Source organism: Bos indicus, chromosome 27 (genome assembly GCF_029378745.1).
Source record: "Bos indicus isolate NIAB-ARS_2022 breed Sahiwal x Tharparkar chromosome 27, NIAB-ARS_B.indTharparkar_mat_pri_1.0, whole genome shotgun sequence".
Classification (NCBI taxonomy): domain Eukaryota; kingdom Metazoa; phylum Chordata; class Mammalia; order Artiodactyla; family Bovidae; genus Bos; species Bos indicus.
In genome coordinates this window covers 19,221,349-19,248,858 of record NC_091786.1, presented here as the reverse complement: position 1 = coordinate 19,248,858, position 27,510 = coordinate 19,221,349, and the positions used below count along the sequence as shown (strand labels likewise).

Genomic DNA, 27,510 nt, shown 5'->3' with positions numbered 1-27,510 from the left:
AAATCATTGCAACTTAACCACCCAGTCCTGAATGAAATCTATCGCACATAACATATTATCCAGGAGAGATATGACTTGATTTAATAAAGCTGAATATTCAAAGGTTTGCACTAAAAAAGCAAGAAATATGGAAATAACGTTCCATTAAAAAAAGCAAAAACATTTTACCAAAAGTATTTACCAATGAGTTGCTTAATTAATTTAAAAAAAGACAGTATATCTAAAATGTAATCTGAGTTTCAAAGCTTTGATTTTTGTCCATATTTTCAGGAAGAAATCTAAAGAAAGAGAAAACATGGAAATCAGAAGTCTTGCAAAACTGTTACATGATTCCTTCCCTCCAGCAGTTTTCTTTATCACACTAAATAAGATTACTTGCTTTATATGTTTTGCTTTTATATAGAAAAACATGTCAAATTATTACCTTTGACTCAAAGGTATAATGATATTTTATTCTATTACAAAACTAGAAGTGTTCCCATTTAATCTAATTGTCCCCACATATAATGTCAAAGTCAAATAGTTATCTTAATTACCCCTCACTTTGCACTTACCTTTCTGTTTCTTTGTGAAACGTTTTTGATGTCTTGTTGAGCCTCTGACACCACAGGCATGTGAGAATCTGAAGAGTCACTTTACAAAAACGTCCTTCTGAAAAAAAAAAAAAGTCCTTCTGTCTCTTTCTACTTTCTTTGATAAGACATATGGTTCTGACCTGAGAATTATTATTATCATTTTTAGTTATTTATTTGGCTGTGTCGCATCTTAGATGTGGCATGTGGGATCCTCTAGTTGGAACTTGCATGCTTCGGACCCCACTGGCTCAGTATTTGTGGCTCGTGGGTGTAGTTGCCCCGAGGCATGCAGGATCTTTGCTCCCAGACCAGGGATCCAACGTGCATCCCCTGCACTGGAAGGTGGATTCTTACACTGGGAAAGTCCTTTTGACCTGAAAATTGTCAATTCAGTTCAAATCAATAATCCCTAAATACATCTTTTGTTGTTGTTCTGACTTCATATTCCTGCATAGTTCCATTTTACATCAGTTCAGTTCAGTTCAGTCGCTCAGTTATGTCCTACTCTTTGCCACCCCATGGACTGCAGCACTCCAGGCCTCCCTGTCCATCACCAACTCCCAGAGTTTAGTCAAACTCATGTCTGTTGAGTCAGTGATGCCACCCAACCATCTCATCCTCTGTCGTCCCCTTCTCCTCTTGTCTTCAATCTTTCCCAGCATCAGGGTTTTTTCAAATGAGTCAGTTCTTTGCATCAGGTGGCCAAAGTAAACCATTCTAATTTCCTATTCAATGCTTCCAACCAGTTGTTTCTCAAGTTTGTGGTAAAATCATTTATTCTGTCAATAAACACTAAGCACTTACTCTACATGCTGGGTGACTAGCAAAAAAATGATTCTTTCCCTGTCTATGGGAGAGGAATTCTGTCTTATGGGAGAGGAAAAATGAAGATGGAAGGGAAAAGTTAAACCAAGTGACTGTCTTGTAAAACAGCAATAGATTTTGCTTATTCCATGCTCTACCCTCTGGTTGAATATTGTGGCTGTTTCACCAACCTCAGTTCCACTCCTTTGTTATGCAGCAGCTGTGTGGCTTGGATGAGCCATAGCCTCATCCTTAGTCCCATCTTGAGGTAGGCCCTTTTTGGCCTGATATTTTAAGGTTATCGTAGTCTTCTTGCCCCCGTGCTTGGTTTTGGCCTGAGTCACTCAGACTCCTGAATTCAATAGGCCATGGTTTGAATCTCAGGGCTTTTACTCTATGATTGAGGCAATTGTCTTTTTTCTTCTAACAGGAAAGAGTAAGCTGTTAGTCTCCACTGTTACTGGCATTCATGCTCTAAACTTGAAGTGAGCCGTTTATGGATGAATAGACACTGTGGACGGCAGAGGAGAGATGGAAAGAAACTGGGTCATTATGGCATTGTTAAGCGACTAGATCAACCAACCACAGAGCCTGTCCAACAACTGGACTCTTTGTTACTATGAGCCACTACTCTTGTTTATCATTTAAGCCAGTTCAGGTTGGTTTGCTTGCAAGTTGAATTGTTGTACCTGATAGCATCTTAACTGCTGTACACATAGAAATAGGTTTATCTACCTTCTCAAGAGCAGAGGAGAATTTATGAAGCTATATATTTACAAAGCTATAACACTTAGGTTTCAAGGTCTTCACTTGCTCAGGCATCTTCCAAACTTTCTACCTAATTTTACACTTGTAATTTTGGATATGTTTCCTTAAAGAGGACCATCCAAATTGTATAAGCTTTAGGCCTTACAAAACCATTAGGTGTTTTGGAAGAGAAAATTTTCACCTTTTTCCCCCGTCCCTTTAACATGTTTCCCTAGGGGAAGGGTAACTTACCTAACTGGTAGATAGCTGGATGGGTCACTGCATGTGTGAGGCCTGGCTTCTCTAGCTCTCTCATTCAGATCTGTCTGCCCATAGTGGTCAGCCCTGCTGACAAGAGCAGAAGGGAAAGTAGTTGCTGCCTTTGACTGTGTCTTCCAAAATTGGCACCTATCCAACAAATTTTTAAAAGTATAGTGTTGATACAATGGCTGTGAAGACTCTGAAGAAAGCATCATGAAAGGGTGGCTCTGGGAGACACTAAGAGAAAGTAATTTAAAAATGGAGGCTTTGGTACATACTTGCATCTTCCACCTCCCAACCTAGCCTACCCTGCCCTTGGTTTACTCCCTGTCATGTTAGAAATTGTGCCCCTGGGAAGCAGTTTGTATTTGTCAAATGACTGAGTGCATAAATTCATTCCAGAGGAGAAGGAGTTGGTGCCCCATCTTGGCCTCAGGTCCCAGCTGTTTTCTCTTTCCCAGCTTAATCAGTAGTAAAGCTGATGTTGATTCTCACCTGATGCCTGTGTGGATTTCTCAATCATTTCCCAACCAGGAAATGTGAGGAGAATGATTCTCACCCTGAAATGACAACATAAGTCAGCAGTAGCAATTATAGTAACATGTGTATAAGAAGTACTAAATGACCTACTAAAAGTACCAAGCAGATCAGTATGAGTTGTTGAAGATATACATGCATGCAGGGCAGAAATAGAGGCATAGATATAGAGAATGGACTTGTGCACAGAGGTTGGGGGAAGGAGAGGGTGGGATGAATTGAGAGAGTAACATCGAAATATATTCATTACCATGTGTAAAATAGATACCTAGAGGGAAGTTGCTGTATAACACAGGGAGCTCAGCCCAGTGCTCTGTGATGACCTAGAGGGATGGGATGGGGGTTGGGGGTGGGAGAGAGGCTCAAGAGGGAAGGGGATATATGTATATTTATGGCGGATCCACGTTGTATGGCAGAAACCAACACAACATTGTAAAGGAATTATCCTCCAATTAAAAGAAAAAGATACACATGCAGTAAAATAGGAATTCCTAATCAAAGGTAGTTCACAACTGAAAAAGAAAATACTACTAACATAAATAGCTACCATCTTATGAGGTCAACCACAATTCACATATATATTCTACCATGTATATTATATATATTCAGTTATATTGGCTTGAATCATGAAATTGCAGAATTGGCAATTTTATATGGGCTTCCCTGGTGGCTCAGTTGGTAAAGAATCTGCCTGCAGTGTTTGTAGGTTAATGAGTAGTTGACTGTCAACACTTTTATATGGTCAGCCTTGTATTACTGACACCCCAAATACTCACAATTATTTGACTTGACTTGGAAGCTGGGGCCATCACTCAAGGTCATCTGTAGACCCTGATGGCTCCTGCTTTTCCTTCCCCTTTGAAGATTTTCCACATCTGGCTCACTATCACTCTTTTAAACATGATTCCTGTCAATATTCTTACTGATTGCAATGTCCACAAAAACAGTTTTTCCAATATTCTGGTTTTTCAAGGTTTTTTGACCTCTTCTCTTTTTTCACCTCAAATGCCCAATTCCATTGTCATGTCTTCAGCATTGGAGCACTTCATTTTATTTCTGGAATACCACTCTTTTTTGGTTCTTATATTCCTCACTGGAAAAGTGTATTCAATATCCTCTGTTGGTTTCTATTTCTCGACTGACCTCTATCTGTGGGGTGCCCCAGAACCTGGTCTTCAGATTTCTTTTTTTCTTTACCTATGCTCTCGCTTCCCTGCTTAGTATCTTTTCAGTGATTTCCCATTTTTCCTACAGTCAAGTCCAAAATTCTCAACCGTCGTTCAGAAGGCTCTGCTTAGAAACCAGATTGCTTCCGATTTTCTCTCTGGAAGGCATTATTGCTTATCACACCCCCTCAGTCATTCCTTTTAAAGCAGTTCCTCCACAATGCCACACTTTTTTTTGCCTCAGTATTCCTACTCACTGGCTTCCTATACATGGGATATTCTTTCTCATGCTTGTCCTTGCATATGTAACTCCTGAGAGTTCAGCTTATGTCTTCTTTAGTAAAGCCTTCTGTGACTTACAACTGTCTAAACCAAGTTTGGTCCCTGTTATTCAGTTCTCAGCTATCCTGTACTTCTCCTTGTCAGTTGTTTGTACATATAATTACTCAGTTATTTATTTGTTTGAAGTCTGCCTTCCTGAATCTATAAATCCTCTCAAGACGGGTCATGTCTATGTTGTAATTATTATATCTGCAATATCTGGTGCAATGCCTGACATAATGATGGTGTATAATAAATGTATGATGATTAAGTGACTGATTATTTACAGAGCTCAGGATCCCAACTTCTCTAAGTAATGAAACTTTGTGGGGAGCACACTTCAAATTCTAACTGGAGTTCTACAAGCCTGTCCTTTTCTCCTGTTCCCTCAACCACACTTCTTTCACTCTTTCTCTCTGTGGTATTCGTGGTCTCCAACCTTCTTGTAGAAAGTCTGCAGTTTGTGATGGGCATTGGAAGAAGTATGAATTCTTGAAGCAAGGCTGGATCAAGGACCTGGGGAGATACACCTTGGGTATTGGGCTTTTTTCTCAGAATATCTCTGAAATAAGCTTGCTTTCTATTCTCCAGACTCTAAAATAAAATTTTAGAGATTGTCTCATTGTCATTTTTCTATTAAAGATACAAGATGCACAACCAACCACAATTCTATACTTAATTTTATCAGGATCACATAGGAAAAGATGGGATCTATTCCTGGATGTTAATATTGCACCTGTATCTCAAATCTGAAGGAGTGGTATCTGTGAATTGTAGGATATGCATCTATTCAGTCAAAGTGATTAAAACCTATAAAGAGACATGGATTCAATCCCTGGATAGGGAATGTTCCCTGGAGGAGGAAATGGCAACCCACTCAGTATTCTTGCCTGGAAAATTCCATAGACAGAAGAGCCTGGTGGGCTATACAAAGAGTTGGACATGACTGAGCACACATGCACACACACAAGAAATAAAACACTACTGAAATCTAATAATAACATAGAGGGCGTGGAACTGAGAAGGTATATTTCAAAATGTTTAAAAATGAGAAGTGTTCTTGTTAGAAGAATGAGTGGTAATGCTCCTGAAGGGTCATTCAGCGTTAGAGATAAGGATTTCCAATCTAGGAAGAAGGTAGTGGAAGCACAATGCTTAACCTCGCTGGCCTGTAGTTAATTTAAGGTGGAGCAAAAGATCAGCTGAGCTTTAAGGCAGCTTTAACTTAGTTAAGCTAAGCTTTAACTGTTTTAATGGAGTTCATTGAATGGTCAGGATACTGTCAGTACTGAAGTTGATAAAACCGAGGATGGGAGGCTCCGTGAAGAGAAAGACTGAGAGCTAGGTTCCTGGAGGGTTGAGGATGCTGATGAAGAGCAGTGTGGTACTGCAGAGGTAATGGGTGTGGATGGTATGTGCTTCAAGGCCTGAACTGATGGGTGGGGATAATGAGAAGCTACAAACCTGGTACTTGGGCTGTGGTGCAGGATTCTCTGACTCTGGGTGCACAGGTATGCGAGCTGAATTCAGCTTGAGAAGAGTCAGGAGGGGCATTTTCATGGGAGAGTCAAGAGGAAATTTGTCTATTAGAAATTTTTGTTTACACCTCTGCTAAATGCTTAAGTCTTTGTCCATTTTTCTGTATTATAGAAAGAGCACACCAGTGAGGAATGAAAAAGGCAGTAAAAGGAACATGGAAAAAGAAAAATTGGTAATCATAGGTTGGCAGGTGGGAGAGGTTGAAGAGTCTGTGATGGACATATAGAAGGTCTCCCAGAGAGCAGTTTTGGACTAAAAATGAAAAACGGGGGCATACAAGAAGCTTTCTGTAGGAACTGGGGAATAAATTATTTTCCCAAACAATAGAAAGAAGTGATACACATGCATAATTCCTGCTGCTCTGCTTTAAAGGTGACCTATACTAGGAAATAAGGTCCATCTAGTCAAGGCTATGGTTTTTTCAGTCATCATGTATGGATATGAGAGTTGGACTGTGAAGAAAGCTGAGCGCCAAAGAATTGATGCTTTTGAACTGTGGTGTTGGAGAAGGCTCTCGAGAGTCCCTTGGACTACAAGGAGATCCAACCAGTCCATTCTGAAGGAGATAAGCCCTGGGATTTCTTTGGAGGGAATGATGCTGAAGCTGAAACTCCAATACTTTGGCCACCTCATGCGAAGAGTTGACTCATTGGAAAAGACTCTGATGCTGGGAGGAATTGGGGGCAGTAGGAGAAGGGAATGACAGAGAATGAGATGGCTGGATGGCATCACTGACTTGATGGACGTGAGTTTGAGTGAACTCCAGGAGTTGGTGATGGACAGGGAGGCCTGGCGTGCTGCGATTCATGGGGTTGTAAAGAGTCAGACACGACTGAGACACTGAACTGAACTGAACTGATACTAGGAAATGGCAGATTTCTCTAGTGTTCTTGCCTGGGAAATCCCACGGACAAAGGAGCCTGGTGGGCTACAGTCCATGGGGTCATAAAGAGTCAGACACAACTGAAGCGACTGAGCATGCACACGTACAACTTAAATTTCCAGGTGGTACAGTTAGTTAGGGAACTAAGGTTAGAAACCATGACTTGATTCCTTACCTTGGAGTCTAGTTTTCTTTAAGTTTCCACCTTTTTAAAGGAGTAAAGAGACATGCTTTATTTTCTGTATTCTCTCCCTTACAGTTCCACTTAGTATCTGAGGACCAGGATTAAGAAATAGCATGATGGAAAAATAAACACTAATTAGTAGTGCTACACTCTTTTTGTCTCTGCAGCACTCAGAACAGGATTGCAAAACCTCATCAGGTCTGCAGAACACTGTGAGGACGCCTACAGGTTTTAATTTACAAGTCCTCGCTGTACACTCTGAGAAGAAAATCTAGGTTTTTTTTTTTTTTTTTTTTTTTTATGCAATACAAAGGCAGGGTTGAAACACAAGATCAGATGGAAAGAATGCTTATTCTTTTTCCATCATGGAAAATAAGCCTCAGTAATGGTTTAAGAGAAGTAGCCCAGTGGCAAAATATTAAACAGAAATAAATCAAATAATGCCAGAGATTTTCCTAGGGGTGAAGTATTAATACATAGGAAATGTCATAAAATAAAACCTGCCTTAACACCATTTCCCTTAGTGAAATATGCATAAAAAACACTTGTATAAGATGTTAATATTAGGGGATCTGTAGTGAAGAGTATAAAGGAAATCTGTACAATTTTTGGAACTTTTCTGTAAATCTAAAATTATTCAAAGATTTTCTCCACCTCTCTCTCTGGTGTGAGGACCCAGCAAGATGACGACCAGCAAACCATGAAGAGACTCTCACCAGGAATTGAATCAGCCAGCACCTTGTTCTTGGACTAACCAGTCTCTGGAACTGTGATAAATAAATGTCTCTTGTTGAAGTAAAAAAATAAAATTAAAAAAACGAAAAACAAAAAACAACACCCACCCACACAAACTCACTGTAAACTAATAGGTAGATGAGGAAAAAGAGAAAGTAAAGGCATGAAATTATTCTTTTTCTCATTTTCTTACTAATCTTTTAATTAAATGAATGGATTTCAAGATGAGTGAGTCTGAAAAAATTACCACAGAAAAATTATTATCACATTATATCCCTTAGGCTAATATTGATAATAATAATAATACCATAGAAGAACAATAACTTGAAAAGTCATTTTGATGTTTTTCACCTGTTAGCTATCATGCCATAATTTAGTTAATAAAATATGATGTTAATCTAGCATATTTTAATAATTCTTCTGCATCATAAGAGTTTGGAGCAATTGAGTAAATATAATTCCTGCAAAAAAGAGTTGAAGTATGGACTGATTAGTGTCTACACTAGAGTTGACCCAGGAATTCCACAGCATTTGGGTGGGTATTGGGCCATCTGGTACGCTGAGTCCATTTTAGGACTTCAGTCCTATTTTAAGATATTTGAATATTTTAACTATTCTTTCTGTAAGATGTTGAGTTTTGTATCTGTATCTAGGAAATTCCAGGCAGGTCCTTAATTTGGGGAAGAGTGGGCAGAGAGTAAGAGTTTGAGTAAGTCATGGTGGAGCAGCTTGACTAGACTAACCTTCTCACATGACAGAAATTAAACTTTGGACAAAATAGTAAAAATTATCTAAAGGTAATAGAGGGTGACCAAAAGTATGTAGAAACTTGAGGAGAGTTAATTCTAGTAAGAAGGAAATAACATTCTTAACATTTTTTTCAACTTAGGGCAGGCCCCAGGAAGTGCCACTAAGAGTCATTAATACTCATACAGAAACCTTACTGTTACTAAAACTTAAATCTTACATGAGGAATCTGAGGACAGAGTTCAGAGCAACTAAATAGTCTAGACATGAGGCATGTGTGAGGACATGAAGACACGTGTGAGGACATGAAGACACATGTGAGGCATGTGTCTTCTCTAGACACAAGTCTAGAATTTGGAGCTTGAGATCAACCAAATTAAACAATATCAACAATCAACTACTAAGTAATATCAACAAAAATTCTTCAGAGGGACAAATCAGAATCCACAGTTTCTACAATATATTATTCACAACATCCAGGATACAGTCTAATTAAATCAGACATATGAAGAACATACTAAAAAGGAAAGGCAAGCAGTGGTGACTGACCCAGATGTTGGAATTAGTAGACAAGGATTTTTAAGGGAGCTATTATAACTCTGCCTAAAAACAAAAACACCAAAAAAGACTTTAATGAATGGATAGGAAATTCCGGCAGAGAAAAAGAAATTTTAACAACAAAGCAAAAACCACAGGAGGATCAAATGGATTCTAGAAGTGAAGAATAGTGTCTGAGATGAAAAAGTGATGGGTTTAACAGCAGTTTAGAGATGAAAAAAGAGTGAGTCTGTGAACATGAAGATAGAAAAACCTTCAAGATGATCTAATCTGAAAATGTGTGAGCAGTCAAAATCAGGTGTGGGGAGCTTTTTATTTGTACTTTTATTGTATATAGCCTACCTTTTCATAAGTTTACTAGACTAGTAAGTCAGGGGAATGTTTCATCAGAACGCATCTTTAAAAATGTTTATTTTTGTCTGCAATGGGTCTTCATTGTTGCGTGGACTTTCCTCTAGTTGCGGCAAGCAGGGGCTATTCTAGCTGCCGTGCACCGGCTTCTCATTGTGGCGGCTCCTCTTGTCGCAGAGCGCAGGCTCTAGGGCGCGTGGACCCAGTAGTTGCAGCTCCCAGGCTCTATAGCACAGGCTCAACAGTTGTAGCGCAGGGGCTTAGTTGCTCTGCCGCATGTGGGATCTTCCCAGGTCAGAGATTTAACCCGTGTCTCCTGCGTTGGCAGGTGGATTCTTTACCACTGAGCTACCAGGGAAGCCCAGGATGTATCTTGATTTTGACAGTGCTTTAAACAAAATTTCTCATGATATGCTTATGTACAAGATGGAAAAATGTGGACCACATGGCTCTCTGTACATTCATTCTTGATCTCTGCCACTCTTCTAGACTGACTTCAGTGCTACATAATGGGGGTTATATAAAATGCAATACCCGAAACAGGGAAGGAACACTGACCTGTTACCTGCGATTTTTTACTTACTTGTTATCCTCCTTCACTAGTATATAAACTCCATGAAGACAAGAAATGCCTATCTGTATCCTCCTAGATGCCAAGACCTGAAATTAGTCCTGCTGTCTTGAACAGGGGCAGACACTGGGTTAACATGAAGATGAGCATGGTGACAAGAAATCCAGGAATGTATTACATTCAGAAATTCAGGTTAACAGAATGTTTGTTTCAGGGAACTCAGTCAGCTGGCAGCGGGTCCCTGGTGCCAAGCTAGTGTTGGAAATAAGACTTAAGTCTCTTGCGTGCTTAGTTGCTCAGTCATGCCCAACTCTTTGCGACCCCACGGACTGAAGCCCGATAGGCTCCTTTGTCCATGGGGATTCCCCAGGCAAGAACACTGGAGTGGGTTGCCATGCCCTCCTCCAGGGCATTTTCCCAACCCAGGGATTGAACCTAGGTCTCCCGCCTTGCAGGTGGATTCTTTACCAGCTGAGCCACCAGGGAATCTGTCTCTTGAGGGTAGTGTTTCTCCAAGTGTGTTTCAGAGCCCTGCTTCAGAATTACCTGGAGTGCTTGTTAAAAACTGGGGGACTAATCTTAGATTTGTTAAGCCTGTGTCTCTAAGGATGGGTCTTGGAAATCTACAGGTATCCTAGACAATTCTTATGTATATACATTTACTTTTAGGGGTTGGGGAGCTGACAAAAGCAAGGATGGACTAAGTCCTAGGGCAAGTTTCACAGTCTTGGCACCAGTGGCAATTTGATTGGATGATTCTTTGTTAAATTATTCGGGGTGGGGGGTGCTGTCCTGTGCATTGGAGAATGTTTAGCAGTATCCCTAGTTTCTAATCCTCTAGATCTCATATTACCCCCTCCTCTCCCAGTTGTGACAACCAAAAATGTCTCCAGACATTCCAAAATGTCCCCTGTGGGCAAAATTGGCCCTGCTTGAGAACCACTGCTTTGGGGGATAAAAAGGAGGAGAAAGCAACACTGGAGAATGTCAAGCTGTTGGAACTAGGATGCCACGTTAGGGTGAGAGCTACAACAGGAGTTCCTCTACAAGGCTTGTTATGTTGGTGGCTTAGCAACATTTTTGTAGAGGGGCCATGGGAGTCTAGAGTTGGTGACAGATGGAATATAGAGGCTGAGAACTAGACAGGGTGTCACACCAGGTCTTGGTCATGGCTGTGCACTGGAATCAACATGGAATTGTAAAAACATAAAAATCCATCAGCCAGCCTTAGCTCTACTGAAGCAGAATTTCCAGTGAAGTCCAGGTACTTGGTACACAACCTGGATTCAGGAACACTCACAGGGTTAGATGACATCCTGAGCACTGTGTTCAGGAACTCAGAAGGAGACAGTTCAGTTCAGTTCAGTCGCTCAGTCGTGTCCAATCTTTGCAACCCCATCGACTGCAGCACGCCTGGCCTCCCTGTCCATCACGAACTCCTGGAGTTTACCCAAACTCATGTCCATTGAGTCAGTGATGCCATCCAACCATCTCATCCTCTGTTGTCCCCTTCTCCCACCTTCAATCTTTCCCAGCATCAGGGTCTTTTCCCAGTATCAGGGTCTTTTCAAATGAGTTGGTTCTTTGCCTCAGGTGGCCAAATTATTGGAGTTTCAGCTTCAACATCAGTCCTTCCAATGAATATTCAGGACTGATTTCCTTTAGGATGGACTGGTTGGATCTCCTTGCAGTCCAAGGGACTCTCAAAGAGTCTTCTCCAACACCACAGTTCAAAAGCATCAATTCTTCAATGCACAGCTTTCATTGTAGTCCAACTCTCACATCCATAAATGACTACTGGAAAAACCATAGCTTTGACCTTTGTTGGCAAAGTAATGTCTCTGCTTTTTAATATGCTGTCTAGGTTGGTCATAGCTTTTCTTCCAAGGAGTAATTCACGGCTGCAGTCACCATCTGCAGTGATTTTGGAGCCCAAAAAAAGTCTGTCACTGTTAACACTGTTTCCCCATCTATTTGCCATGAAGTGATGGGACCAGATACCATGATCTTAGTTTTCTGAATGTTGAGCTTTAAGCCACCTTTTTCACTCTCCTCTTTCATTTTCATCAAGAGGCTCTTTAGTTCTTCTTTGCTTTCTGCCATAAGGGTGGTGTCATCTGCATATCTGAGGTTATTGATATTTCTTCTGGCAATCTTGATTCCAGCTTGTGCTTCATCCAGCCCAGCGTTTCAGCCCAGGAGATAGACTGGGCATAAAACTGCCTGGGCAAAGCAGACCTCAGCAATGCTTAGTGTCTGAACCTCTTTCATAGCTCCCTTTCCATCCCACAAGTGAGGATGAAAGCATTACATACATATTTGTTATGGCTAGACAATCCTAAGTATGGAATTTCCTCAATTTTACTCTTAGCCTCTGTTCTGAACCTACTTGCTCTTTTGTGATGTTTCCTGTTTTCACCCCACTGCTTAATGCAATTTCTTTCTCTCTGTCCAGCCCCCTCATCCTGTTATTTGCTTGGCTTGTGTATGATCTGGGCAGTTTCAGAGGTAGAATCAAAGCCTTGCTGATGGACTGGGAGTTTCTAACTTCCTTTTAAAGGCACTGCTCAGACACCTATTGTGTTAAGAAATGGAAAGTAAGACTGTAAAGCAGTAAGACAGCTTCCACAAACTGCACAAGAAATATTAGTTTCATACAGTAGAACCTCATCCTTTTGACAGGAAATCCAGAAAAGAAAAAAAATTCTGTGCCACTTTCCAAGTACCTCCATGGGGAAGCTCAATTAAACTTGATTAATCTTCGTTGAATCTAGCTACTGGTTCAGCAAGAATTACAAAACAGCCCAATAATTCTGTAAAAACATTGGTTTTATTATCCAAAAAAAAAAAAAAAAAAAACCACAAAAGGAGAAGACAGAAACAAAAATCCTGGTCATTTGCAGTATCTATCAGCTTTCAATTTGGCTCTCCTGTTTAAACAAAAAACAAATAATAAAAAAATTAATCTATGTGAAAACATGTCATATAGTGGTCACCTGCTACTAAAATCATAAACTTGTGTTCGGCAATTGTGCCCTCAGTTTCAGCTATTATATTACCATGCTGCTTATGGTAAAATATTTTAATTAAAATGTTTACTTCTCAATTTTATGTTTCATAATACATGGGATTTTATTCTTACAAAAAACACTTTTCCTAATCTTTAACTCATGTTGCCTAAGGGCTTTTAAAATCCATAACAGCAATTTTAATTGCCTCTGAATTTAAGCATGGCCTAAACTTTTATTTAATACGGTGGGAATGTTGTATTTTCATAACTGATACAGGTTACAGGACACAGACCTTATTCTGTTTCTTTCAATTCCATATCCTGATTACTTTAATTGACTATTCTTGATTGCCTAGAAATAGGTACGTTAATACGCTCAGCTGGAAATAATCATCATTTGCTGTCTTCAGGTAGTCACTTGATTGACTGGTTAACAGGAAATACCTGATAAAGCACTGTTATTATCAAGTAATCTAAAGAAATATCTTAAAGCTAACTTTGCAACATAGGACTTGAACAGTGGCAGAATACCAAATTCTCTTCTGATCTGGTGCTTACTTGATGTGTACTTGTAAGCTCACAGCTAAGCCTCTCCAACCATTTTACTAATGTTGGAAATCCAGGACACTACTTTCTTAAATAGGAACTAATAAACAAATATTAATAATGTGCTATGTTGAATATCCTGCACATGTATGAATTCAACTTAACAAAGTGCTTCAATTTTATCAAGTTTATACTTAGAAATTTTTAAGCTGACATTTATCTCATTTTTGGAAACCTCTAGTACTTTTAACAGAGCCCACTGAATTTTAAAATTAGTCAAACTACTTCTCTCTAGCCCTGGTTTTAACAGTTACAAAAAAGTCAATGGTAAATGAATTTATGAAGTAGTTTTCGTCAAACCTGAATTGCTTGTAACAAAATATATAAGCACTTGGAATCTGGCTATTTCCAAAAATTTTTTTTGGTGATCTTTTCCCAGACTTACAATGTCCCTTTTAAGGTAATACCACCACATTCAAAACTTAGAAATAAAGACAATTTTTTAAAATTACAGTAATTAAGAAAAGAACATGTGTTTATACACCACTTCTATTGGACACTGAAAATAGTTGGAAATGAATAAAAATTTACTTACCTGTCCAGAAGTGTTTCATGCAAGAATCCATCTTTCCGGGCCTTTTTTAGAATTTTACTGTCTTCTTTACTTATTTTAAGCTTGTGGTCTTGGAAGCTCTGGAATTTTTTTCTGTTAAGAAAATGCCTTTCTTGAAAAATGTCTCAAACTTTGATTATACATGTTTACTAACAAGCTTACTAATATTTAAGTTTTTCATTTACTAAAAAAACCCCTGTTTTTCTCAAATAATTTACAACTTTTCAACAACAAAAATGACCTTTCTACCCCACCATCAAGAAGGCAGTTGTCTGGGTAGCTCTACAAACTTAATTAACACTTGGGAGTGTTGGCTGGAGTCTCCTGTGTCCTGGCAACGTTTGACAGGCTTTATGTACTGACAGTGACAGCCACTCTACAGAGCAGGACTGTTGTTTAGTTGCTAAGTTGCATCTGACTCTTTGCGACCCCATGGATGGTAGCCCACCAGGCTCCTCTGTCCATGGGATTCTCTAGGCAAGAATACTGGAGTGGGTTGTCATGCCCTCCTCCAGGGGTCTTCCCCACCCAGGGACTGAACCTGCATCTCCTGCATGGCAGGCGGATTCTTTACCACTGAGCCACTGGGGAAGCCTTGAGCAGGGAGAACAGACCAATCCAGGTGACAGGAATGTTGAAACCTGAACCCTTACAAGAGGCATTCAGCTCAATGCCCTGTCCTAGAGTCTGTATTATGTTGTCTTTTCTTGTCTTTCAGGTCTTTTATTTTAGGTGTCTTGAGAAGCATGTCACTGCCAAACCTATGGTTCTAAAAGAAAAAAAAATACCTACACGTAATTGATTTCACACTGTTTGACATTTCCTTTGTCTTCTTCTGGAATATCATCTTTTTTCTTAGTTTCTCTTTCGGCACAGGATCTGATCTATATATTGGAGATGAGAATACAGAGGTTACACATTTATCTTCCCCTGCTCCACCTTATTACAAAAGAACATTCTAGATGATTTCTTATACAAAAGAAGAAAACAGCTTGGCAGTTAGATTCAGAAAAAAACAAGTTCTAGATATGTTTATATATATATGTAACTTACATAAATAATTGCTATTATATGTTTCCTTAGAGCCCTTACATGAGAAAAACTAAAGAGAAAATTACTTGAAAAGCATTTTACAGATCAGATATCACTATGCCAATTAGGCAATAATTTAACTAGTTTAATTTTGACTCCAAAACTAAATACAGTAGAATCAAATTATCCTGCTATTTAGTGCACACTTTATAACACTGAAAGTTTAAGACAGTAGCTGTTTTACTATGCACAGGCTTTTACCAAATGCTTCAAAGCTTTTGACATAACACAACTTATTTCTACCTAATTGGAATTTATCCCTCTTAAATCCTTTTACCTTCATAAGTTTTGACAGATACTATCACCTGCAATAGATTAACTGACACAGATATGCATTGGATATGCATTCTGGATATGCATTCTGTCTCCAGTTTCGCTGTGTGACTTCGTGCAGTGACTGATCAAAACAGTGAGGATTTAAGGATGGTTATAGGCTGTTCCTCCCCTGGACAGTTAAAAGATAATAGTAACTATCTTATAGGAACACTAAAGACAATCATGCATGTGCCTAGAGCTATTTGCTTTAGTTTTATGTATTGAATAATTGAAAAATATTATGACTAACACTTTTAAAAATTACAACAAAAGAAGGTTTTAGATTTAAATTTTTTTTGGATATTTTTAGCAGCAAAAATGGCTTTTGAGAAAACTATGGAAGATATACTAAAACTTCTAATTTCTGAGTTATCTAGAATGGTATTTCTTTCTCCATCAATCAACTTCAAATGATGAAAGGAAGAGTTACTGGTATTAACATTCTTGTTTCAAAAGATTAGCGATATCTTTGAGGTTAAAAAGAATACTGTAAGACTGTAAAACTGAAGATTATGAGAACTGAGAATATTTAAAAAGTAGAATCAAATATATGACACAGAATTTAAAACAAAATGTATACACATACTTGATAGATGCATTTAAGTTATGCTGATAGAGAAAATGTAACGCGGATTTTTATGCTTTATTTATAAGAATTAGGCCACTTTAAAAAAGGCTTTTTTTCATTTCTTTCTGCCTTCCACCATGGCCCTCACTAATTAATGCATTACACACAGTGAGTGTGGATCAGACTGCAACATTTTAAACAGACGTAGTCACACCATATATGTGACGTGAATTAGTCTATAGAAAATTCTCATGATTACCTTTATCATTTCTTCTTCTCCTGCCGTTTTACTTTTTGCTTCTATATCACCTGCTTCATTGCATCTAATAAAACAGCTATTGGAGGCCAGTAAAGCCATTTTCCCCTAAATGAAACAAAATAAGAAGTAAGTTATAAGAATATCTGCAAAAAGATTCTTAAGTCTTGAGATTGAACTGATTCCTTCCCGAATCTAAAAGGAATCAGGAACAAGAATGTGAAGAAAACCTAGAAAAAAACACAAAGAAAAGCAAATCAGAATCATTTATAATCTTACTACTCAAAGATAATCACATTAAATACTTTTAATTTATTCTATTAGTAGGTTTAGTAGGACTAAATTCTAACTATATGGAATAGAATTATTTCCTTTGGTCTCTAAGATTTACTGGGATATAATTGATTTAGTCAGTTTTTTTTTTTTTTTAATTAGCTTTAAAGAAAAAAAAATATAATGTATTTTACTCAAATAGTAATACTTTAAGATTTTACTCCATAATTAGAAAATATAAAAAAAATAATAGTTGAAGTATAATCAATTATACTTCAATAACATTAAAAAAAAAAGAAATGCAGAAAAAGAATAGAAAAGCTAGCCGTCGATGCCTCTGAATTTATTGCTCAGAACTTTTAAGAATCAATGTGTGAGGGACTTTTGGGTGTAGGAAGAATTTAATTATCTATCATAACCAGTGACCAAAGTGCTAATAACATGAGTTTGATTTAATTTCTTATTTGAGGGAGTGAGGGCTGAGTTTCCTGTCATCTGCATGACTCTTGGTAAGCTGGGATGTGGCTGTGATTTAGTCCAAGGTGATTTAAATCTGTGCTGCTGATTTTTCTGCTGAGTCCCTTTTCTGCGTTAAAGTTTTACTTGTTACACCAGGGACTTTTAAGTCTTTCTTTAAAATTTTAAAACTTAGTGTCTTCCCCCAAAATAAAGTGAAATGAAAATCCCTAAAATTCTGTATGATGGTAGTGTCTGAGTCATCATATTGCCTTATGATATGCTGGCCTTTTCTGTTGATATAATGAGAAATAGCTATTCAGTTTCTTTGCCAATTAAAATTTTTTTTTTTTTTGGTTTTTGCTACTGAATGTTTTTTTTAAAATTCTGAGCTCAGATCAAGTGTAGAAACCTTCACAGTTATAAAGGTCCATAGTAATAAAACCTTTTCATCATTGCTCAGAACTGATCAGCCTTTAATACACACAACTCACCCATCAATAAAGTCCTCAGTTATCTGCTGTCACCTTTACACACACACACACACTTTATTTTAAATTCTTTAGCTTCTCAGAACTACAGAGATCATGTATCAGGTAGACTAAAAGGTCTGATGCTCAGATTTGGCTATTTTCATCACTGATCCACTTCTGTAAGAGCAGATCTCAGAGACTTGAATGAGTTTCTTATATATTTTGGACATTAACGCTTTAACAGATATCTAGCTTGTAAGTACTTTTCCCCAGTCCACAGCATGTCTTTTCACTCTGTTGATTGTTGTGTTTTTTTTTTCCTGTGTTGCACTATATTTTGAGATCTTTTGAAGGTTATAAATTCATGTTAGTTTTTAAAAATTTAATGCATTATATTATTGCACTCTACTTTTTTTTTCCCCTCAAAATATGCTCTCGTTGACTGTTAGAGACTTTCTCTTACACTGAGAAGGAGCTTGTAAACAAAAAATAATAGTACTTACATCTTGAAAGACGGGTTCCCACTGCTCTCTAGGTCCAATTGCATCTGAACGCCCAACAACAAGTCCGTCTGAATTTATACCAAGGTATTTCCCATAGCCAGATTTCAGGGCAATTCTTCAGATTAATAAAATTGTTTAATGTTAAAAACTGAGAGAAATTTAAATGTGGAAATAAAAACATGTGTATAAAATTCAGATTAACCACAGTTCCAATGTTCAAAAGCCATGTGTGGCAAGTGGCTACCATACTGGACAATGTGGTTCTGTGCATACAGGTTAATATTCTACTTTTTAAGTACAACTACTATATAATACATTATGCAGCATTTTCCCAAATTCATTATTCTTCAAAAACACCACTTTTAATGGATATATTCTATTATAATGTATCATGTTGTATTACAGTGTATTAATTATAGTTCAACTCAAGCTTACCTGGAATCAGACAATTTGACAGCTGTAAACTGCTCTGGAGGACTAGGGCCCTCATCAACTACGAGAGAAAACATTTTGAAGTAAATATGACATTTCTTATAAATATACATGTAAAAATACTCTTTAGCTTAAAAATAGGTAGCTCTTTCTCTTTTAAAAACAAATGTAAGAATATTATATAATTATAATACAGTATTCTGGTGGTTCAGACAGTGAAGAACCCACCTGCCAACAAAGCAGATGTGGGTTCAATCCCTGGGTTGGGAAGATCCCTTGGAGTAGGAAAAGGCAACCCACTCTAGTATTCTTGCCTGCAGAATCCCATGGACAGAGGAGCCTGGCGGGCTACAGTCCACAGAGTCACAAAGAGTCAGACATGACTGAATAACTTAACACATGACATAGAATTCATAGTATCAAGAGTTACTTTATCTTCAAATGTAGCTCTGTTAACATCTTGATTCTAGATCATCAAGACTCACTTTGGACTTCTGACCTCTACAGTTGTGTGATAATAAATTTGTGTTATTTTAAGCCAAAAAAAAAAGAGAGAGAGAGAATACTTTATCTTCTATATGTAAAACTAAACTTTAGTTTTGTTAGAAAGTCTCTAACAGTCAATGAGAACATATGTTAAAAAAAAACAAAAAAACTAAAGTTTAGTTTTACATATCTAATGAGATAGGTCAGCATGATGCTTATTTATTTAGTTACTTCCAAGATACTATCTCTTTGTGTTTTAAAATGCAGTCAGCACAAATAAGCACTTAATGTTTAAAAAACTAAAATGCTTTAATTTATTCAAGGGATGACCATTTGGACAAAAAGCTCTTAGTAATTTCCTAATTACTTCATGTCTCATTAGTGCTTCTTCCCATGGGCTAAAAGAAAAGAGAAAACTTCAGATTAACAGTGCCCCGGGTTAGCTGTGGCAAAAGGTCTAAAGAGTAAAGGAATTCAAACTTTTGACTCATCTAGGTTTTCTTTTTCTTTCCTTTTATTATTTCAATTATTCACATTAGTTTGATTGCCATGGATACCCTTTTGGAACTTACAGAATGTTTTCAAATGCTTACACTGGAAAGAGGGAGTTGCCAATAATGTAACTAGTGAGGAAGGAAAAAAGTGGAAGAGTCAAGTCAATGGATTCACTCCTCTGGCATATATTTGCTATTAGAATTTAGCCTAAGTGAATGAACGCCATAAAATATTAACTTCAAGTGGCCTTTTCCATCCCATTGCCTCTACCAGACACAAACCTTCTTTATGTGGAGCTCCCAGGGTAAAGAGTCCATTGTCGAGTGCGTGTATGTAGGTTCCTTTATCCATTTCAATTGCTATGGTTCCTGAAATCTCACCAAAGTTCGTGACTGTCCACCAGATTCCTAAAAGATAAAAGCAGTCATTTAAATTTACATTTTGTATTTCTGACAGGAGGTTCTTACTTGCTGCTGTTGTCATTATAACTTATTAACTTTTTTTTGTTTTTAATTTTGCAGTTCTAGAGTAGTTGAATTCAGAGAGATAAAAAACAGGATGGTGGTTGCTAGGGACTAGAGGAGAGTGAGGTATGGGCATTTATAGTTTAATGGGTGAAAAGTTTCAGTTTTGTAAGATAAAAAAAATTCATCTTGAAGATGGATGGTGGTGATGGCTGCACAGTAGTGGGTATGCACTTAATGACACTGAACTGTACACTTAAAAACGGCTAAAGCAATGGATTTTATGTTAGGTATATTTTACTACAATTCAGATAATTTAGTGAGAGGTTTGCAAGATAATTTGAGTTTTTTCTGACTTATAATTGTTTCAGTACAAAAAAAATGTTTTACTCAGAATCATTATCAACATCCTATGATCATTCATTCTTTATTAAAAAGGTAGTAGTTAGTGATAGAAAATAATTTGTATTTTATATGTTCTGTGCTATACTGACCAAGTACACTTCATGTTGATTCTCCCCACATGACTTAGTTTCTAAATTCAATACAGTCAATTCAATACAGTCAATCCAACAGGATTTACTGTAGAAAGCAATACATTGATTATAAAATTTATATGGAAATACAAAGGATCTACAAGAGTTTAAAGAAGTACAGAAGTATAAAGCTGGGAGATACACACCACCTGATTTCAAGACTTTATGAAATGACAGTAATCAAGACAAATATATAAACAGAACAACAGACAATAGACAAACCACTGGAACAGAGTCCAGAAGAAGACTAACACATATAAAGTCAACTGATCTTTGACAAAGACAGCAAAGCACTTTAATGGGAAAGAAAGTCTATTCATCAACAGTGCTAGGACAACTGCATATCAATATGACAAAAAGAGAGAAAATAATTTGTAAAATACATTTGGTTAAATGATATTTATAAGCATCAGGCCTTTAAAATGATATATCAGAATCTCTGGGCTATTAAGTAGTCTAACAATGGCACCTATTAAGTCGGAGCCCTAAGTTTCCTCTCTCCTGTGCTTTGTTCTGATGATGAAGAATAGGCATCAGACATCGACTGTGCTAGAACATAAAAGCAACCTATAACTCCAATATTTGAGCACTTTTAAGACAAACGTGAGTTGGCCATAAATTCCTTCCACTTTCTTTTTACTACTTATCCCTACTAGGAAAATATTTTTAAGGGGATCTCGACCAGTGCTAACTTTTCTCAGAATGAAGTAATAGAAAATTGACTCACCAACAATATCAAGCTGAGTTTCTTCATCTTCTTCTCTTTTTCTCTTCTTCTCTTTGCTCTTTTTCTTCTTACTACAGGAGATAATTTATATAGATGAGTTTAGATATATTGATTTGCATACTAAATGTAAGATGGAATCTTAGAAGACTCTTCTAAGATATACACTAATATATAAATTACTGATCTACAACAACGTAACTTGATATACCCTCTTACTTCTAACACAGAGAAGTTACTTCTGATCCTGTTCATATTGTGTTACAGTTAAAGAAAACAGACTCAGGAGCCAGACTGCCTTTTAGAATCATGATTCTGTCATTTCTTAGCTCTGTGATTTTTTTGGAGAATTTACTTAATCTGTCAATTTCCCCACCTATACAAATGAGGATAACAATTTAATCCAACTCTTACTGTAAGGATTAGGAGTTAAGGCATGATCTTCATACATTACTTGTGAAAATGTAAAATGATGCAACCAGAAGAGTTTGGAGTTCTTGAAAAGTTAAACACGGAATTAGGTTTATGGAAACCACAGGATCTAACGATTCTCCTCCTAGGTTTACACCCAAGAGAAATGAAAACATAGGTCTGCACAGAAACTTGCATAAGAATATTCATAGCAGCATTATTCATAAGAGTCCCAAAATGGAAACCCAAATGTCCATCAACTAATGAATGGATAAACAAAATGTGTTATGTCCATACAATGGAGCACTGGTGGTAGTTTAGCCACTCAGGCGTGTCTGACTATGTGCAACCCCATGGACTGTGGGCCACCAAGCTACTCTGTCCATGGCATTTCCCAGGCAAGAATACTGTAGTGGGCTGCCATTTCCTTCTCCAGGGGACCTTCCTCACCCAGGGATCAAATCTGCGTCTCCTGCATTGGCAGGCAGATTCTTTACCACTGAGTGACCTTCAGTTCAGTTCAGTTCAGTCACTAAGTCGTGTCCAACTCTTTGCGACCCCATGAACCCCAGCACGCCAGGCCTCCCTGTCCATCATCAACTCCTGGAGTTCACTCAAACTCACGTCCATTGACTCGGTGATGCCATCCAATCATCTCATCCTCTGCTGTCCCCTTCTCCTCCTGCCCCCAATCCCTCCCAGCATCAGGATTTTTTCCAATGAGTCAGCTCTTCGCATGAGGTGGCCAAAGTACTGGAGTTTCAGATTTAGCATCAGTCCTTCCAATGAACACCCAGGACTGATCTCCTTTAGAATGGACTGGTTGGATCTCCTTGCAGTCCAAGGGACTCTCAAGAGTCTCCTCCAACACCACAGTTCAAAAGCGTCAATTCTTTAGTGCTCAGCTTTCTTAATAGTCCAACTCTCACATCCATACATGACCACCGAAAAAACCATAGCCTTGACTGGACGGACCTTGGTTGACAAAGTAATGTCTCTGCTTTTTAATATGCTATCTAGATTGGTCATAACTTTCCTTTCAAGGAGTAAGCATCTTTTAATTTCATGGCTGCAATCACCATCTGCAGTGATTTTGGAGCCCCCCAAAATAAAGTCAGCCACTGTCTCTACTGTTTGCCCATCTATTTGCCATGAAGTGATGGGACCAGATGCCATGATCTTAGTTTTCTGAATGTTGAGCTTTAAGCCAACTTTTTCACTCTCTTCTTTCACTTTCATCAAGAGGCTTTTTAGTTCCTCTTCACTTTCTGCCATAAGGGTGGTGTCATCTGCATATCTGAGGTTATTGATGTTTCTCCCGGCAATCTTGATTCCAGCTTGTGCTTCATCCAGCCCAGCGTTTCTCATGATGTAGTCTGCATATAAATTAAATAAGCAGGGTGACAATATACAGCCTTGACGTACTCCTTTTCCTATTTGGAACCAGTCTCTTGTTCCATGTCCAGTTCTAACTGTTGTTTCCTGACCTGCATACAGATTTCTAAGGAGGCAGGTCAGGTGGTCTGGTATTCCCATCTCCTTCAGAATGTTCCACAGTTTATTGTGATCCACACAATCAAAGGCTTTGGCATAGTCAATAAAGCAGAAATAGATGTTTTTCTGGAACTCTCTTGCTTTTTCCATGATCCAGCGGATGTTGGCAATTTGATCTCTGGTTCCTCTGCCTTTTCTAAAACCAGCTTGAACATCTGGAAGTTCACAGTTCACATATTGCTGAAGCCTGGCTTGGAGAATTTTGAGCATTACTTTACTAGCATGTGAGATGAGTGCAATTGTGCCGTAGTTTGAGCATTCTTTGGCATTGCCTTTCTTTGGGATTGGAATGAAAACTGACCTTTTCCAATCCTGTGGCCACTGCTGAGTCTTCTAAATTTGCTAACATACTGAGTGCAGCGCTTTCACAGCATCATCTTTTAGGATCTGAAACAGCTCAACTGCAATTTTATCACTTCCACTAGCTTTGTTTGTAGTGATGCTTTCTAAGGTCCACTTGACTTCGCATTCCAGGATGTCTGGCTCTAGGTGAGTGATCACACCATGATTATCTGGGTCGTGAAGATCTTTTCTGCATAGTTCTTCTGTGTATTCTTGCCTTCTCTTCTTAATATCTTATGCTTCTGTTAGGTCCATACCATTTCTGTCCTTTATTGAGCCCATCTTTGCATGAAATGTTCCCTTGGTATCTCTAATTTTCTTGAAGAGATTTCTAGTCTTTCCAGACCTGGGAAGCCCTTAATGGAATATTATTCAGCCATAAAAGGAATGAGTACTGATACAACATAGATGAATCTTGAGAATGTTATCCTAAGTAAAAGAAGCCAGATACAAAATGCTGCATATTTTATCGTTCAGTTGTTCAGTTGTGTCCTAGCCTGCATATTGTATGATTCCATTTATATGGAATGTTTATGATGCAAACTGATACAGACAAAAGGTGGATTAGTGGTTGCCAGGGATTAGGGGATGAGCAGAACGTGGCTGCTGCTGCTGCTGCTAAGTCACTTCAGTTGTGTCCGACTCTGTGCGACCCCGCAGACGGCAGCCCACCAGGCTCCCCCGTCCCTGGGATTCTCCAGGCAAGAACACTGGAGTGGGTTGCCATTTCCTTCTCCAATGCACGAAAGTGAAAAGTGAAAGGGAAGTTGCTCAGTCGTGTCCAACTCTTTGCGACTCCATGGACTGCAGCCCACCAGGCTCCTCTGTCCATGGGATTTTCCAGGCAAGAGTACTGGAGTGGGGTGCCATTGCCTTCTCTGGAGCAGAACGTGGAGTGACTGCTAAATGATGGTGGGGCTTCCTTGTGAGAGGATGAAAATGTTCAGCAATTCAACAGTGCTGAGCCTTGTGAATATACTAAAAACCACTGAATTCTACTTTAAGAGGGCGAATTTTATAGTATATGTAGTATATCTCAACAATAAAAAGCCCAAGAATGACTTTTAAAAAAGTTAATAGGTATTGCTTAGAACAGTTCTTGGCACATATGAAATGCTACATGTGTGTTAATTATATTGACAGTTATAATGACTATAAGACACACTTGTTTGTATTTTCATCACAAAATAAGCTTTCACAAGCTAACTCTCTCCTCCCTATGAATCAGACAGTAACAGTTTCGTATGTATTCAGGATAAATTCTTAATCCCAGACTCCTAGGCAGAGTTCTTGAGAGTCGTGGCTTCAGTTTGCTTCTTGACACTTTCTTTCCATCCCATCTAAAAGTACCTAAAACTCTTATCACTGAGACCAGGATGAAATGCTCAGCATTTGTGTAAATGATCAACCCTGAGAAAATCTACTAGTTAAAAAAAAGGTGTAGGTATGAGTGGCCAGATATCTTTTCCTAAAAAATCTCATAAATCACCAGGGTAACTTCTTCCTTGCATTTGGCTCTACTTATTTACTGTACACGTCACCTCGTTTAACCCTCAAAACCACCCTTTTCGAGCATCACTAATCCCCCCAAGAGGAATCTCAAAGATACTAAGGAACCTGCCACAAGATTAGTAATTGGTGGAGTCCAGATTCGAACCCATAGCCTTTTCAAAATCCGTATCTGCATAGTGCATTAAAATTAATTTTTTTTAAAGGTGGCAGGGAGGCAATGATGAAAACAGTTATCCCTAATAAAAGAAGTTACTTTTATAACCCATACGATCATACTAACACAGCCCTACCAAGCATAGATCTGGAGGTGGGGGTTCATGAAGGGAAATCCAACCTTGTGGCTCCTGGTCCCCCAGGTGGGCGCTGACATCTGAGGATCACGGCAAGAGGCCAGGCCCAAGGACTGGGAGCCTGAATGACAGCTGCCAGCGGCCCCAGGACACTCGCCCCAGGGAGGGGAAGGCCGAGCGGCGTCAAGAAAGAGGGCGAGAATCTCCCACGCAAACCCACGTCCTTACCTCTTGGCCTTGGTTCCCTTGAGCACGAGTTTGGTGGACTTCACATAGGAGTACTCGGCCATGGTCGTGGCAAAAGACGTGAAGCGGAGCAGGAGCGGGCGACGGAGGCACAAAAGTGAAGCCCAAGCTCCCCGAAAACGTACGCTCCACCAGAGAGGGCGCGTCTCCCTCCGGCCCCTGGCCTTTTTTCACCCCAACGTCAAGTCCCAAATAGAGTTCCACTTCCTGTTTACAGACTGGGTACGGCATCCGCAGAGGGCCGAAATAGACCCGCGTTTCTTTTTTTTGTCTGCGCCCTGAGAACGGGCTTTTCCGAATGCGGAAGCCGGGGAGACGCGCCCTCTGGTGGACTCGGCGGGTCTCGCAGCCGAGCTGGGCTACTGGAGCCGCTCTGGAGAGAGTCCGCCTGCGAGGTCTTGGGAGGAGGCGGTAATTAGCTCAGGGATGCTTTGACTCAAATCAACCCTCCCGAAGCCGCTCCATGGACTGGTTCTGACTGCGCGCCCGCAGCCAAGGGCTGGGCCCGCGTGTGCAGCGGGGGCGTTGACTAACACAGGGCGCATTGTTTGGCCTTGGGCGACTTCACAAGCCGTCTCAATTCCGTAAACATTTATTGTACTGTTCGTACTTACGGAGACTCGAGTAATGCAGAGGAAACAAACAGGGAATAAAATAAAAGACAATTAAGTGCCAACGTTTGGGCGGAAGATTTCACTAGCGCTGCAGGATTTTGGGTGGAGATGGGCAGGCGGGTGACAGGGAAAGTTAATGCATCAGAGAGGTCTTTCTCCGTATAGGGTGGATCTTAAGAGGCTTCCACAGCTTCAGTCCCTGCTCCCATCTCTTCAACAGTTTTATAATCTACTTCCCTGATTTCATCGTCTCTCCCTTCCAAACCATCTACTGTAGTGCCGAGTGATCTCTCTAAAGAAACAGCTGATCATTATCCCCCTTGTTTTCCTTGAGTCTCTAAGTCCTATCCCACTCTGTGACCCCATGTCCTGTGGAACCCCAGGCTCCTCTGTCCTCCACTATCTCCCGGAGTTTGCTCAAATTCATGTCCATTGAGTCACTGATGCTATCTAACCATCTCATCCTCTGTCGTCCCCTTTTCCTCTTGGCCTCAATCTTTTCCAGCTTCAGGGTCTTTTCTAGTGAGTCGGCTCTTTGCATCAGGTGGCCAATGTATTGAGGCTTCAGCTTCAGCAACAGTCCTTCCAATGAATATCCAGGGTTGATTTCCTTTAGGATTGACTGGTTTGATCTCCTTGCAGTCCAAGGGACTCTCAAGAGTCTTCTCCAACACCATGGTTTGAAAGCATCAGTTCTTCAGTGTTCAGCCTTCTTTATGGTCCAACTCTCACATCCGTGCATGACTATTGGAAAAACCACAGCTTTGACTATACAGACATTTGTCAGCAAAGTGATATCTCTGCCTTTTTAATACGCTGTCTAGGTTTGTCATAGCTTTTCTTCCCAGGAGCAAGGGTCTTGTAATTTCGTGGCTGCAGTCACCATCTGTAGTGATTTTGGAGCCTGAGAAAATAAAATTTGTCACTGCTTCCCTTTTTTTTCCCTTCTATTTTGCACTGGGGAAGGAAATGGCAGCCTACTCCGGTATTCTTTCCTGGAGAACCCCACGGACAGTATGAAAAGCCATTATTATCCCTAAAGTCTATTAAAGGGAGGCCTCCTGGTTTCGGGAGGGAGAATCCTAGTGCACGTAGTGAACTGGTGATCTTGGCCTCCTTCCCACCCCGGAACCCATGCTGCCTTAACCCCAGCCGCACAGCCTGACTGGAAATGCTTGAAAGCTCTGCCTTTACTTGTCCTGTCTAGAATGCTGCTCTAGCTGCTTACCCACCCTCTTTGTGTGGGCCTTGCCCCCTCCTTTTCAGCCTTTAAAACAAGTTCAGGCTTATTTCTTCCAAAAAGCCATCTTTGAGTAACTT

The 27,510-nt window shown here is 39.3% G+C and overlaps 1 protein-coding gene, 1 long non-coding RNA gene and 2 other non-coding genes across 4 annotated transcripts in view; 1 reads left to right on the top strand and 3 right to left on the bottom strand.

Moving 5' to 3' along the window:
* The window catches only part of LOC139180151 (uncharacterized), a 232,318-nt gene that overhangs the window by 6,513 nt on the left and 198,295 nt on the right, over nt 1-27,510 (top strand). The window lies entirely within an intron of this gene.
* FRG1 (FSHD region gene 1) lies at nt 12,791-25,788 on the bottom strand. Its single transcript, XM_070781758.1, has 9 exons — nt 25,559-25,788; nt 21,225-21,295; nt 19,779-19,904; nt 18,520-18,577; nt 18,085-18,199; nt 16,383-16,487; nt 14,941-15,032; nt 14,131-14,241; nt 12,791-12,909 (listed from the first exon to the last, which is right to left on the bottom strand). The coding sequence occupies exons 1-9, from the start codon at nt 25,618-25,620 to the stop codon at nt 12,873-12,875; spliced, it is 777 nt and encodes a 258-aa protein (XP_070637859.1). The 5' UTR covers nt 25,621-25,788; the 3' UTR covers nt 12,791-12,872.
* Nucleotides 17,497-17,569, bottom strand: LOC139180260 (small nucleolar RNA U2-30). Its single transcript, XR_011564593.1, has one exon. It is a non-coding gene; the product is annotated as a small nucleolar RNA U2-30 (small nucleolar RNA).
* LOC139180261 (small nucleolar RNA U2-19) lies at nt 17,677-17,753 on the bottom strand. The gene has a single exon (XR_011564594.1). It is a non-coding gene; the product is annotated as a small nucleolar RNA U2-19 (small nucleolar RNA).